The sequence below is a fragment of the Plectropomus leopardus genome, chromosome 15, assembly GCF_026936395.1.
Source record: "Plectropomus leopardus strain MGB_pleo_1.0 chromosome 15, ASM2693639v1, whole genome shotgun sequence".
NCBI classification, from domain to species: Eukaryota; Metazoa; Chordata; class Actinopteri; order Perciformes; family Serranidae; genus Plectropomus; species Plectropomus leopardus.
Window position 1 is genome coordinate 1,425,190 of NC_142190.1, and position 16,013 is coordinate 1,441,202.

General features: G+C 44.2%; 1 protein-coding gene across 7 annotated transcripts in view; it reads right to left on the minus strand.

Annotated features, from left to right (window-relative positions):
* LOC121938644 (glutamate receptor 1-like) overlaps window positions 1-16,013 on the minus strand; it is a 148,677-nt gene that overhangs the window by 65,714 nt on the left and 66,950 nt on the right. For all 7 annotated transcript variants that reach the window (XR_015778855.1, XR_015778852.1, XR_015778853.1 and 4 more), the window contains one exon: window positions 7,214-7,453. Coding sequence is in view for 3 of the 7 variants with exons in the window: in XM_088088067.1 (XP_087944193.1) it covers window positions 7,214-7,453 (240 nt within the window). In the remaining 4 variants the exon portion in view is untranslated. The remainder of the gene's footprint in view (window positions 1-7,213; window positions 7,454-16,013) is intronic.

Here is a 16,013-nt window from a genome sequence, read left to right on the forward strand (position 1 = left end):
CTGAAAACATCCTCACATTCTAGGAACATCCTTTACGTCCTTAAATCCCAGAAACGTCTTAATATCTGAGTAACATCCCTAAATCCTAGAAATGCCTTAAAATCCTGGAAACATATATGCGGGCTGCTGTGAGCAGCCCCTGGACTTCTGTCATTTTGCAAACGTGACCCCGGGTAGAGCAAGTCGAGTATCCGTGCTGCAGAAAGCTGTCAGCTCAATCTGCAGCTCCTCTCGGCCTTTACTAAAAAAATACGTTTAGAGAAACGATAAAAGTCTCCTGCACCAACAATAAAACATTCTGCAGCCATTTAAAAAGAAAATGCCCACATTTAACAGCACCTATCACACTGGCTAATGTCCTACTATCACATACGTATACGCTGAAATGTGGAGCTGTCCACATACTTTTGTCCATGTAGTGACGGGTTGCTGCAGAGCGGAGCAGAGAGGAGGCGCAGGGAGGAGGAAACTGCTGATAATTGGTGCTGCGTGACAGTCGGAGGTGATGATGTGATGATAGGTAACTGCTCATTAGCTTCCACACAGCCACACACTGTTTACAGCACACACACACATACGCATGTGCACACACACACCGACTAAAACAAGTCAAGTGTGTGTTAATGGATAACGTAACCTTCAATTAGAGAAACTGCAGAGAGAGAGAAAGTTTCATAAACAAAGACACGATCAACGTTCTGCAGCTAATTTACCAAAAACATCCTGTAAACACGTCAGAGAGGAGAGGAGAGGAGGGGAGAGGAGGGGAGAGAGGAGGAGGGAGGGGGAGAGAGGAGGAGGGAGGAGGAGAGAGGAGGAGAGGGAGGAGGGGAGGAGGAGGGAGGAGGAGAGAGGGAGGAGAGAGAGGAGAGAGGGAGGAGAGGGAGGAGGGGAGGAGGGAGGAGGGAGGAGGGAGGAGGGAGAGGGAGGAGGAGAGGGAGGGAGGAGGAGGGAGGAGAGGGGAGGGAGGAGGGAGGGAGGAGAGGGAGGAGGGAGGAGGAGAGGAGGAGAGAGAGGAGGAGAGAGGGAGAGGGAGGAGGAGGGAGAGGGAGAGGAGGAGGAGGAGAGGAGGAGAGGAGGAGGGAGGAGGGAGGGAGGGAGGAGGAGAGAGGGGAGGAGGAGGGGAGGAGAGGAGGAGGGAGGAGAGGAGAGGGAGAGGGAGGGAGGAGGGGAGGGAGGGAGAGGGAGGAGGAGGGAGGAGGGAGGGAGGAGGGAGGGAGGGAGGGAGGAGAGGAGGGAGGAGAGAGGAGGGAGGAGGGAGAGGAGGAGGGAGGAGAGGAGGAGAGGAGGGAGGAGAGGAGCGAGGGAGGGAGGGAAGGAGGAGAGGAGAGGAGGAAGGAGAGGAGGGAGGAGGGAGGGAGGGAGGAGGAGAGGAGAGGAGGGAGGAGAGAGGGGAGGAGGGAGGGAGGAGAGGAGGAGGGAGGAGGAGGAGGAGAGGAGGAGAGGGAGAGGGAGGGAGAGAGAGGAGGGAGAGGAGAGGGAGGAGGAGGGAGGAGGAGAGGAGGGAGGGGGAGGAGAGAGAGGAGGAGAGAGGAGGAGGAGGAGAGAGGAGAGGAGGAGGAGAGGGGAGAGAGAGGAGGAGAGGGGAGAGAGAGAGGAGGAGGGGGAGGAGGGAGGAGGAGGGAGGAGAGGAGGAGGAGGAGGAGGAGGAGGGAGGGAGGAGAGGAGGAGAGGAGGGGAGGGAGGAGGGAGGAGGAGAGGAAGAGAGGAGGAGGGAGGAGGAGAGGAGGAGAGGAGAGGAGAGGAGAGAGGAGGAGAGGACGAGAGAGAGAGAGGAGGAGAGAAGAGGAGAGGAGGAGAGAGAGAGAGGAGGGGAGAGGAGAGAAGAGGAGAGGAGGAGAGAGGAGAGGAGGGGAGAGGAGGAGAGAGAGAGGAGGGGAGAGGAGAGAAGAGGAGAGGAGGAGAGAGGAGAGGAGGGGAGAGGAGGAGAGAGAGAGGAGGGGAGAGAGAGAAGAGGAGAGGAGGAAAGAGGAGGAGGAGAGAGAGGAGAGGAGAGGAGGAGAGAAGAGGAGAGGAGAGGAGAGAGGAGGAGAGGAGGAGAGGAGAGGAGGAGAGAGAGAGGAGGGGAGAGGAGGAGAGGAGAGGAGAGGAGAGGAGAGGTAAAAAAGGACCGTAAATAAGATGCACTTAGTGCGAGGAGGGAGGGGAAACAAGGGGGATAGGATGGAGAAAACAGGGGAGAAGAGAGAGGAGATGAAGACAGTAGGAGGAGGAGGAGGAGGAGGAGGAGGAGGAGGAGGAGGAGACTCCTCTGCAGTGTACCAGTATATTTCCATCTCTCCCAGTGTTTTCCCAGCAGAGCTCTTACAGAGAATTACAGCATCAGCCTCCATCTGCCCTCAGACACTCATTAAAACTACTGTCTGTCTGATACAACACGGGGCCAAAACAGGGCCAAAAACAGGGCCAACGCAGGGCCAAAAACAGGGCCAACGCAGGGCCAAAAACAGGGCCAACGCAGGGCCAAAAACAGGGCTAACGCAGGGCCAAAAACAGGGCCAACGCAGGGCAAAAACAGGGCCAACGCAGGGCCAAAAACAGGGCCAACATGGGGCCAGCACAGGGTTAAAACTGGTGTCACCATGGGGCCGACACTGGATTAGTAAAGGGCCAATACAGGGCCAACAGAGCAACAATATAGAGGCCAATTCAGGGCCAACACAGGGCCAACACGGGCCAAAACAGAGCCAACATAGGGCCAACACGGGACCAATACAGGGCCATTAAGGAGCCAGCACAGAGCCAACACAGGGTTAAAACTGGAGCAAACACAGCCAAAAATCAGGTCAATTATTCATATTTTGAAATACATATTCCTACGAGCACTGTGGAGGGAGCCTGAGATTAGGACTGCTTCAGCGTGATTGCTGTACATATGGCAATAAAGGCCTTGAACTTCATAAACCATCAAATAAACAATAAAATCATCACGACAAACAAAAAAACACACACCTGTTGATGCAGAGCGAGAGTTTAAAATAAAGTGACCACCTCCTTTTGATCTGAGAACAGGAAGCCAGACTGTCTGACTGTTAACAGAGCCTGTAATGTGTGTGCTGCAGCATGAATGTGTGGATAACTCTGTGTGTGTGTGTGTGTGTGTGTGTGTGTGTGTGTGTGTGTGTGTGTGTGTGTGTGTGTGTGTGTGTGTGTGTGTGTGTGTGTGTGTGCAGGCGTGCATGTGGCGTGTCTAACGGTGTGTTAGCGAGACATTAGACTAGTGATGCGGCAGCAGTTATGTCAGCCACACACACAAAATCAGTTTCATGTTCAATTACACATTGTCTCTGTTCATGCGCGCTGATGCTTCCCTCCACGGTTTACTTCATTGGCAGCTGCTGTCTGTCTGTCTGTCTGTCTGTCTGTCTGTCTGTCTGTCTGTCCGTCCGATGTTGTTATTTTGTCTTCACTTTTTTTAATCAATGGAAAGGTTGAGTGAGCACCGTGCTGCCCACTTCAGGCCACTGGAGATGAAACGCCTTGCTCAAGGGAACTTTGATGGCGGGCCAAGAAGAGCAAAATAAAAAGTCTGCGGCAGAGGAAAGAGAGGAACATGCAAAAGCTTTCTCAGCCCTCTGGACAGTTCAAAGAACAGAAGAAGAAGAAGAAGAGGTGAGAGGAGGACAGCGAGGAGCAAGAGGACAAAGACGAGATCAAACGGGAGGAGGACAAGGAGGAGGAGGAAGGAGGAAAGATGTCTGCTGCACAGAATGTAAAACTCCTGGAGGCAAATTTGTGATGTAAAGAAAATTGACTCCTGCTCATGTACAGCTGAGACTGACAGAGATTAAGACAGCAGAGGTATCTTGTCTTAACCCGTGGGCCTGGAAATGTAAACACGAGTGTAACGTTGGATTTGAGGTTGAATGAGAGATAAGCTCTCCTATGTAGGAGATAAAATCCTCTACATTGGAGATAATGTCACCTATGTTTGAGATAGACTTTTGGACACCATTGCCTGCCTTTTGTTTTTCACCTTTCCTAACATACTGCACGTAGGACACAATACCTCATACCGAGGATATACATCCAGCATGTTGGAGAAAATATATAATTTGTAGGAGATAACGTCTCGTAGGAGATAGCATCCTGTACAGAGGAGATAGCATCTCTTAAGTAGGTGACAATATCATGTACAAAGGACGTATCATCGTGTACATAGATAATATCGTGTACGAGATAACATCCTGGTAGGAAATATCTCGTATGTAGGAGAAAACATTCCGAAGGTTGGAAATGCTATCTCAATAACATCCCGAATGCAGGAGATTATATCTTGTAAGGAAATAAATTCTCCTACATTGCAGATAACATCCTGTGCATAGCTGACACTGTCTGTTACCTCTCTTGCTTAACATCCCACATAGGAGATAACATCCCACACATTGAGGATAACATCTCATTAGGAAGAAATAACATTCCCATCATAGATGTTTTCTCCTACGTCGGAGATACCATCCCGTACATAGGAGATAATATCTTGTATGTACGAGAAAACATTGTGTATGTAGGAGATAACATCCCATATGTGGGTGATAACATCTCATAAGGAAGAAATAACATTTCCTACATAGGAGATAACATCTAATACATAGGAGATATTAGCCCATATGTAGGCCAAAGAGATACTATCTCCTACTAAGGAGATAAAATTCTCTAGTGATAAAATCTCCTACAGAAGAAGTAATATTTAATACATTCAGCTCAAATTGAGATTACGTCCCTGTCACACCGAAGCATCTAGATTCATGTTTGTTTGTGATGTTTTTTATGTGAAGCAACAGATAGTTGTCCTGTCCTCAAGACAAATTACCTCTTGCAGTCAATAAAGTTTATTCTGTAAATGCAAAGAAATAAAAGTTAAAGTAGCATAAGACTGAAATACTCAAACCCAAGTAAAAGTTCCTTAAAAATGTAATTTTTATGCTATTTTTTTGCTCCTTCATCCTTGACTGTTCGTGTAACTCAAAGCACACGTGTGGCTCACAAAATCTTCCTCCTCTTTTGTATCTTATCTCCGGCATCGTCTTTCTCTTAGAAGATGTGTGTAAAAAGTGTGTTTTTATCGATCGTTCTCTTTCATCACCACCGGGGGCACTCTGAGTGAGTGTGTGTGTGTGTGTGTGTGTGTGTGTGTGTGTGTGTGTGTGTGTTGATAGTGGACATAAAGCAGAGCTCTCAGCCTCAGGACAACCCCTCTGACTCCAAACAAAAATCTAACGTCTCCTCGGCAGATTGCGGTGGAGCAATAACATTAGACAGACTGCACCATCGGGGCAGACAGTTACGCACTATTACGCTGGATAGACTTCCAGCGACGGGTTCTGGGCAGATGGAAAAGGCAATAAGATTAGACAGAGTCTGCCACCAACTGTCAAATGGACTATAACGTCAGATCACAGGCCGAGGGGAGACCCGGCTGAGAGACGGAGATAACTGCCTTTTTGTTTGATTCTCCAAAACTTTATTTGTTTGATTTGAGGAGCTGGAGGACACTCACAGTTTGTGTCTCTAAATATGATTTTTTTTTTTTTTTTGCAGTTGCAGCAGACCTGGCTGACAAGCTACAGGAGATGATGATGAAGAGTAAGTGTGAGTCCTTCCTGTCAGACACCATCATTATGCTCGCTGACTTTTCTGCACTTCCTGTACAGCAGAGGTTTAAAAACTGTTCTGCAAAAGTTTAACCGCCTGAATCTGTTTTTTTTTTTGTTGTTTTTTTTAGCCGACTCATTAAATGTGATTCTATCCACCTGTTTTTCTGCACATTCCCAATTTGTGCATGACACAAACTGAGCGGAAATGTTGCAAAACATCACAAAAGTTTCTCCTGATGTCTGAGGTGAAAAAGCGGTTGTGCAGATAAAAGCAGAAACAGACTGAGTGAATAAATAAAGTCACATATGAAAGATGAAGAGCTGAAAACATGAAATGTGTGGAGTGATGACGAGACTGAAATCTCCCTCAAATTAATACACAAAACTGATTTTCGTGGTAACATTTTCCTCTTTGTGGTTTTCCATCATTTGGGGCTCTCTGAATCACTTCTTCCTCTGCAGTGTTGGAAAGTAACTGAGTACATTTACTCCAGTACTGCACCTGAGTAAAGTTTTGAGTTATCTGTATTTTATTTATGTACTTCAGTTGCTGCTACTTAATATTACTCAACTTAATTCAATTCTAGCCGAATTTACAGAAAATCTTTAAATGAAACATGAATGACTTTTTTTCTAAAATATCATCACTCAAATATCATATCAACATTTTTAGTTATGATGACTTGAAAAAAAGAGGACTTTACTTTTTTGTTACTTTTTAGTAACTTTTTTGTAAGTTACTTTTTTGTTGACATATTACTATTTCTTGTTATATCACATGAATACAAAATAAAGAAATGTTTCTTGAAATATTGACATACTGAATTAAATGACTAAAACAAAACAACAACAAAAAAACCCAAAAGCAATATTTTGTTGCTGTAATGCTGCCGTACTTCTTGTGAATGTGTGAAAACCTGGATTTTTCCTCAAAGTATCAGACATTTGCTGGTAACATTTTAACATTAAAATCATTATTATTTCTTTTTTCAGGGTTTTTCCTTCATCCCAGGCCTCTACTTGAAACTGAGTTATATCAGAGATGGGCCTTTATTTCTAATCTATTCCCCCTTCCTGAAGTATATGTGATAATATAATATTTTAAGAAGTCTCCCTGTTTTCTGTTTACCTCTAATAATGTTTTTTTTCAACAATTAATTTGAGTCAATCTGCTTTGCTTCTCTTGAACATTGCTTATCTACCCAAAAAAGCATACCAGAGGGCCAAAGGACTCAATCTTTTCTTCTTTTACTGTGAAAGATCTGCAGCAAAGTGATGAGTTTCACTGACAGCGGCTCGACTCTAAATTAAAATACGGCAAAGTAGAAGTGACTGGAATTCCTCAGTGAGTTCGACCCGAACACGCAGAGTGCTGAGTCTGATTTGGATGCTGCACTGATGTTATTGCTGCATCAACACTAACTATAATGAGTCAGAACATGAACCTGCCAAACATTTATAACCGCCACCCAAAGATCAACACATCCACATTTCACACTGCTTTGCATGGACGTTACTACCTCCTGCTTTGCCACTGAATGCTAAAATCAAAAATATAAATCTCTAACATGCATATAAAAGTGATCTGTGCTGTCTGATGCATGTTGCTTCCTCACCTGAGTCGGAGCTGTACATGTAGACGAACCTGGTCCAGTAGAAGTGCTCCAGCAGGGCCATGAGGGGCTCCTGCAGCTGGGGCCGCAGCTGCAGAACGAACTGGTTGTTGGTCTGAACGGGGAAGGACGGCGTGACGAAGCAGACGTGCAGAGAGCCGCAGAAAGACATCAGCATGTTGACCGTCCGCCGGTCGTACAGACCCATGATGGCGTAGACTCCCTTCGAGAACTGGGAGCAGACTGGGAGGAAGAAGAAGAGGAAGAAGAAGAGGGTTATGAAAACAGAGCTCCTTGTTTCGTCAGCAGGTATCTTGCTTTGAAATGATGTGTTGGAAGTGGGAACAGAAGTGCAACGTTGAATTTGAGGGTTGAACGAGAGATCCTATGTAGGAGATAAACTCTTCTGCATAGGATATAATATCTCATATGTAGGAGATAAACTATGATTTGGCGCAACATTTGTTTTTTTACTTTTCCCAACATCCTGCACATAGGACATAATACCTCATACCTGAGATATAACATACGGTATGTGGGAGATGATATCTCATATGTAGGAGATAACATCCCATTCATAGGAGAAAATATCTGACACATAGGAGAAAACATCGTCAACGTCTGAAGGAGATAATATCTCCTATATAGGAGATAGCATCCTGTATGTAAGAGATACTCATCTTATTAACATCCCAAATGTAAGAGATGCTATCTCTAACGACTGATAAGAGTTCCCATGTAGGAGATAAAACCTTCTACACAGGACAAAATATCTCATATGTAGGAGATAAACTATGGTTTGAGCCCAACATTTTTTTTCACCTTGCCCAACATCCAGTACGTAGAATATAACATCTCATACAACATCCGTTATGTATGTGATAACATCCCACTCATAGGAGAAAAAATCTCCTACGTAGGAGAAAAAAATCCTGTACAGAGATAATATCTCCTATGTAGGAGATAGCATCATGTACGTAAGGGATACCATCTCATTAACATCCCAAACGTAAGATATTCTACCTGGAACGAGAGACAGCAGTCTTCAGTCACCTGGAGAATAAGAACAGCTGTATCAAGATGCTGTTTGTTGACTGCAGCTCAGCATTCAACACAATCTCTCTGACCGGAAAACGTAACACTCTGGGCTTCAGTACAACACTCTGCAACTGGATACTGGACTTCATCACGACAGACCCCAGAGAGTTCGGATTGTCAGTCTCACCTCCTCTACATTAGTGCTCAACACCGGAGCCCCCCAGGGCTGTGTGCTCGGCCCCCTCCTGTTCACACTGTACACCCATGACTGCACTCAGACATCAGGAGACCTCTATTGTGAATTATTTTTTGTTGTTTTTTTTAGCATGGCTTTAAGTACCACAGTTCTTCTTTTCCTCTTTTTCCTCCCTCATCCCTCTCTCTCTGTCTGTCAGTACGAATTCCTCCATCCTCCACGCTCTCCTTCACCTTCCGTCCTCTTCTCTTACATCTTTCTCCGTCCAATAACCGAACATGTCTTGTTGTCTGTCTCATTTTTAAGCTCCAGTTCCCTTTTTTGCCCTCAAATCCAGGTCACAAAAACAAAGCAAAAGAAAAACAAAGTTCATACTCAATGTTGTAAAGTTTGTGATGTGCTGCCACAATGCTTGATGTGGTCCTCTCAGATGTGTGAGAGGACTACTCTGCGTGTTCAAAGAAGTATTTCTCACATAGTCTGTTAATAAAACTAGGATGTCTCTGAAACTGGTGCCACATGACCAGAGATCATCATCAAAAAATAAAAATCAATTAAAAATTTTTTTTCTTGGGGAAAAAACCCCAAATTAAACAAACAAAAAATGATTTAAGTTTTAAACAAAATAGCTAATTTGCAGAATGAAACGCAGATCTTTTTTTCTTCAGTTCAAAAATGAAAAAATATAACAGGCATTACCAAAATAAAATGCAGCTTTTAACTGTTTATTTTTCCTTCCTTTTTTCCTTCTGCATTTTAAATAAACTGTCCTCCATCTGTCTTTCCACCAACGCGTCTCCGCACACTCATTCACGTTTATTGTTTTATCTTCTTTTGTCTAATTTTTTGAATCTGCGCGCAGCAAAGAGCAGCAGAATCTCCACTTGGTAGTAATCTAACGGACGATAAAGTCTTCTTATCTTCATGGCAGACAGACATAATTTCAGCTCGGATTTATCTGCTGCTGTGGAGCTGATAAAGTGCAGTTTTCTCGTTCCAACACAAAAGACTTCCACGTGCTAAATCCCCGTACGCACAATGGCTTTAATCAAATTACTCTTCATGCAGGGCTCCTTCAGTCAGGGATTAAGGCTTAAGACAAAATAATTCTCACGGCTGAAGCGCCGCGACTCGTTCTGTGAATCACCGTCTCATTTTACGGCACAATCCGATTTGGAGTGTGTAAAAACATGTCCGCAGTATCTGTGGCATCACCCAGAAAATCCTCCTTTGGACAAAAAAAGAGGTGAAGCTTCCAGCGCGGATTAGTATGACGGACAGAGACACCTGTCAATCAAACAAACACCCAAAAATACACTTTTATTGAAGGCTTAACCTCTTTAACCTGCAGCAGCGTCACTTTTCTTGTGCTGCTTTCAGACGCGTTTCACGAGCACTTAACTCTTTGGACTGAGCAAACTGGTGTGATTTCTCTCAGAAAGAGGAAAAAAAAGGCAATGAGACACTTGGAAAGAAATGTTGCACAAACTTAACTTTTTAAAATTAAAAATAATTTTAAAAAGCTAGGGTAAAATGTCGAGGGAAAAAAGAAAAAAGCTACAGAAAAACTATATTTATAATTATCACAGTAACAGAATTATTATAATTGTTAGGCACTTTGACTTCCTTTTACTGTTTGTTTTGTCAGTTTCATTTATTCATTATCAAGGTTAATTTTTTGGACACATTTTTGTACTTTTTACAAATTTCTGGCACTTTTTTCCTTTGTTTTTTCTTTGTTTTGTTGGTTTTATTATCATCATTATTATTAGTAGTTGTAGTAGTAGTTGTGGTATTTATTTTATTCATTTATAACTTTTCTTCTACTTTTCACTCATTTCTGGCAGATTTTTGGGTCAGGTCTTCTTTCTGTGCTTATTGTATTCCTCCCATGTTTTGATAGAAATCAAAGAAACATACAGATTTAAAATCAAGTAACAAAATCTTTATAATAGTTTGTTTAGTTGGTTTTATTATTATTATTATTATTATTATTAATAATAATAATAATAATAATAATAATAATAATAATAATAATAATAATAATAATAATAATAACAATAATTTTTATTACTGTTATTATTTCTACTAAATATGTTTACTAATATTTACTAATATTATTTATTTCCTTCCTTCCATATTTTTGAAAGAAATCAAGGCAACAAGGATTAATGTCTTCTTAATAAAACAAAAGTCAGAGCACCATCACAGCCACAGCACAATACTTAAAAATAAAATAAAATCATAAGTGTTCTGTTGATATATTAAAGTTTGTTCTGAAGTTAGTGCTACAAATAACAGCAAAGTGTCGTTAAAATAAATTTGACCTCAAAACAAAGAAAACAAGAAAAATGGAAACTATATAACAGTTTGCATTAAATGCAAAAAGGCGCCCAAATTCTACTTTTAGAAATATGTGTGTGCAAACGAGAAATTCCCCTTTAATTAATTTCTCTGCAGACTGACACGTGGGTGTGTGTGTGTGTGTGTGTGTGTGTGTGTGTGTGTGTGTGTGTGTGTGCGTCCTTGGTACAACATGCTTACAACCAGCGTGGCCCCTCAGAGCAGGGGCCAGCACTGAAATAACTCCTCCCTCTGGGGGCCATGCGATCATGCCAACAATAGACGTTGGCCCCGAGGCGGACGCTATCATGCTAACGAGGTATCTGTCTCTCAGCATTAGCGCCGCTGTCCCGCCAGGACGCCGCGGCGGTCCTCCATCACGGAGGGCCGGGCGGCGGAGAGTCGACAGATGCTGAGAGCCCTCTGTGTATTTGTGTTCAGGTCAGCGGCGACCTCGTGACGGCGCTCCAGATGTGGACACGATGATTTCTGATTCACGCTAAAGGCCGTCCTGTATCATTGACCTCACTCTGCTCAGAAGTGTCTGCTGCAGAAAACTTGTCAGGTGCTCACAAAAAAATCTTTTTTAAATTCCTGTCGGCGTTTTTCATTTGCAGGATTTTCTTTACTTAGAAACAGCTTCTTTTTAAATTTGCAACACATTTTTTTCATTTGCAACTTTTTTTTTAAAATTTGGAACATTTTTGGTTGTAATGTTTAAAGCTGCAGCACATTTCTCCTGATGGAAATGTTTCGGGCTGCGTCCCCCCCCTCGCCCTTTGACAATTAACATCAATGAAGACAAACGCTGATGAGGGAACAAGGACGCTCGTGGTAACGTCGCAGAGACTGAGCCGACCCCGCCTCATCCCCACTGAGGGTCCTCCAGTCAGACATCTCGCTCCTCGCCACCTGAGGCTTTTAGAAAGAGCTTTATTTAAACACAGCCCAGAGACGGCCGCAACAAGCGCCACAGGCCCCACAGCTGAGACCTCGCCGTCTCCCCACAGAGCTGCTCTTCCTCCTGACACATCCGTCCATCTCTGTCCGTACTGCTGATCCGTCTCCCTCTCTGCGATAAATATTAATCACCAGAAAAGAGCCGATTGTTCAGCTGAAGGGTTATTGGCGGGTAACCGCGAGGACGTCTGTGAACCAGAGGCCTTCGCCGCCATCGTCCTGCGACCCGCGGCTCAACTGTTTATCTCCCTCTGCACGAGACACGAGACCGAAGGGCCCGGAGACACACCCAATGATCAGGTCACTGTTTCACCGCGTCGCTGTGCGTTCACGTCACTTAGCCGACACTTTGACATCCATCACACGACATCACACACTGTACAACACCACGACACTCCAGAGAGATCAAGAGTGGTTTAACCCTTTAAACCTGCAGCAACATCACTCTTCTTCTGCTGCTTTCAGACGCCTCTCACAAGTATTGAGACCTTTAACACCCGAGCAAACTGGTGGGATTTCTTTCAAAAACATGGGAGAACCCAAAAATCTGCAAGAAATAAGAAAACTACCTGAAAATTAGTTTTCAGTTCATTTCAGCTGAGGGGGGAGAGCAGCGCACGCCATGTTTGTTTAGTTTTTGGGCTGATAATGGAGACGCAGAGTTAGTCTATTAAAAAGACTAAAATTGTACCAATGTGACAACATTTCGGATTTGAAGAGTAAAGAGCTGTCCTTGGTGGCTGCAGGTGTGTGAGCTGAATTTTCGCCAGACAGACGCTATGTGCTTCTCTTTATATATCTGTCGCTCGCTTTGAAAGCGCCGCAGTGGATGAGGATCAGCTGAGTCATGAGATTGAAATGAGGAACTATTCTTACGAAAACCTCCTTATTTCCCAACAAAAACCGAAACACAGAGTCAGCTGGCTGGAGGGAGATCACCAGGAAGCTGAAAGTTCAGCCCGGCTAACGTTACTTGCTGTTTACAGCTTTGAATAGCTCATCAGGATATCCCATTTCACGTCTAATTTTACTTGAAATCATGTTTGTATTTCTATTTTTTATCAACTTTGTGAATAAACTATGAATGTTTTGTAAACGTGAGGAACGTTCTGTGACATCCAACCATGTGCATTTGTTGACATCACGGTAACAGCATCCTGGAGCGCAACCAGCTGACACATAAGGATACCAAAAACGTCATAAGTAGACGCAGAACGTCACTCACAGAGCTGCACCATGTGACGACTTGAGATGAGAAAGCGTGGGGAACACCTGTCCGATGTTTGACTAAATATCAAACCAGTTTGAAATTTTTCACACCGGCCAGACCCTATTTCTCTATTTAAGTCCTCCGTGTTTTGATCGTGTTCTGAATTGCCTGCCGGCAACAGACCAACCAGGGACCGCGGCAGGCCGTCAGGTCCGCCTACAGATGGTGAGCCATCCTGCTGATCTCTGATCAGTTGAGTTCTCTCTTGTGTTTCCTGGTTTTCAGGTCTGTGGCGTCAACAACTGGACCCTGAGCTCAGATAAACGCAGCAGATATGAGGTTTCCATCCGCAGCGAGCACCCGCCTCAACCTCCGGCTCTAATTAATGTGTTTAGCAGTGATGCTGAATAATAGATTAAATGGCTGCCTTCCTCAGGGTGAAACACCACTCACACACACACTCTCACACACACACACACACACACACACACACACACACATACATAAAGCCTAATACACACGTACACATGCTGATTCACACACAAACACATACAGTACGCAACAACACACACTCGCTGAGTCTAAAGTCGTTTAGGCAACTGCTGCCTCCGAGGCATCAACACAATGATCTGCTGCTGAGGATGCAGCTCTGACACACACACACACACACACACACACACACACACACACACACACACACACACACACACACACACACACACACACACACACACGCTCCTCCTCTCCAGCAGTTGCAGGTTCAAATCCCATCTGTCTCCATGTCTACGTTTACATTTCACTCGTCCGCAGAGATTTACCCACAATCCACTCAGCGACACCAACCCCCTCCATCCAAACCATGTGACTTTGAGCAAAGCCAGCTGCTGATATTCAGCAGTAGAAGAAGAGAGTTTGCGGATAGTTTAGTAGCTTTCTGAACTGAAGCAAAGCTGAAAGGATAAACTGTCTTCAATAGGCGAGTTTTCATTAACCCCTGAATTGGGCAAACTGACGTGACGTAACTCATGTGACGCTATGATGGCTCCATAACACGCCTACGTGGCCTTGGATTGGAAATAATGACGGCGGCTGCAATAGAAATAAAGCTGTTGATGTTTTGAACATCCATCGCCATGGTTACTGGGATGTTATCGCCAGAGGAGACGTCACATGACATCACTCAGTGGAAACACAGTCACCTTCACGTTGAGTTTTATACACATTTTGAAAATGTTGCTTAAGTTTTGCACAAATCTGTGATGTAAACCTGCCCACTGAGAGAAGCATTTCCCTGCTCCTGTTTGGAGCGCCGGGATTTCCTGCCAGTTTATCCTGTTGTTCCCCTCTGAGCACCGAACATAACATAACAGAAACTCACTGAGAAGAGTCCCTTCACAGATTTTTACGACAGCAACCTTTAAACTAACAGATCTGTTCGTCAAACTGCTCCATCTGTTCCCAAACTGTCTCGCAGGATCCTTAAACAACACGCCTGCAGCAGCGCCGCCTGTTTTCCATCTTCACGGAGTTACGAACAGTGACTCTTTACTGACCAGACTTCACTGTCGTCAGCAAAAACACCAAAACAAAGCTCACCAGACGTGCAGCTGCTCATACTGTAATTAATCCAGACCAGAGGGCTCTCGACCTGCGAGGAGCAGAGAGGTGCAGGGGGAGCACGGAGGGCGAAGGAACAGGTGCATGCTGGTTAAAACCACAGGAAGTTAGCTCCTGTAGTTTGGTTAAGTTGGCGACTACACAGAGTCAGCTGCAGGATTACTTCAGAGTAAAAGTTGGATTAAAGAGGCTGTAAAGCAGGAAATCTCACCTGCTTTGCTTTGGGGCCTCTTTTGCAGCCCCAAAAATGTTTCTGGGATTTTAGGACATTTCTAAGATTTTTTTCTAATATTTAAGGACGTTTTTATGATTTTAGGACAATTCTAGGATTTTTGGGCATTTCTTGGGTTTTAGGACACCTTTTAAGGATTCTAGGACATTTGAGGATTTTAGGACATTTCTCGTATTTAAGCACATTTTTATTATTTTTCGGACATTTTAGGACAGTACTTGGACTTTAGGACATTTCTAGAACTTTAAGACATTAGGGTCTTTCCTTGAATCTCTGTCGGGGGTGTGGGGGATCCTCCACCGGCACTTTTCTGATCAATAAGCTCTATTTTGATGCTGTTTTATGCACTCTGACACCTTATGAATACTAAAAGTACAAAAACATTTCACAGTGTGAATGATTTTGTATTTATGTGGATTAGAGATTGGTTGGGGGCGGGCCCCAGGCACCCTATCAGGGGCCCGCGGGCCATAAATTGAGCATCACTGGTGTAAAAGAACTCAATAACCTGATTTAAAGGTCTGTATCTGCGCTGCTGAAGTGTCCTTGAGTAAAAAAGCGCCTGACCTTCAAACTCACTGAGAAGTTTCCCTGCAGGAGGCGACTAAACGCTCACAGGATTCAACATTTAAATCTCTTTTCACTGCTGCTGGAGTCAACAATAAAATGTTTCATGTGTCTATTTTCTGTTTCTCAGAGGACTTCAGCAAAATAATTAAAAAAGACACAGACCCTGCAGTTTATCTCCTCTCTTTGTTTCCCGTCTGAATGCATCTCAACATCTGATCTTCTGTTTTGTCCCGATGACAAACTACATCTCCAGATTATTAATTTAAGATAATCCCTTTTCCTGCTTCTTTCTGAACACGGGCGCTTCTTCCCTTTTCGTCGTTATTTGCCAAATCGTGTTGTTGCAGACAGATAAGCGTCTTTCCAGGGCAAAAAACATGCAGCTGCACTTCATCCTCATTCCACATTTGAGGCATTCAACTGAGCGTGAAACTACGAGCGAGTCCTCAAGGGCAAAATGTCACCAGCTCTCTTTTCTCTCTCCGCCGGGCTTCCTGCCGAAATGTTTGCTTTTTTTTTTATTTTCTACACCAATAAACAATAAATAAGAGCAGCTACGGGGAGCGGGGCAGTGGTGTCCTTTCCTTCTGTCGTCTCAATCTGTACGCTCCTGATAAGGGAAGTCCTGGCAGCCAAA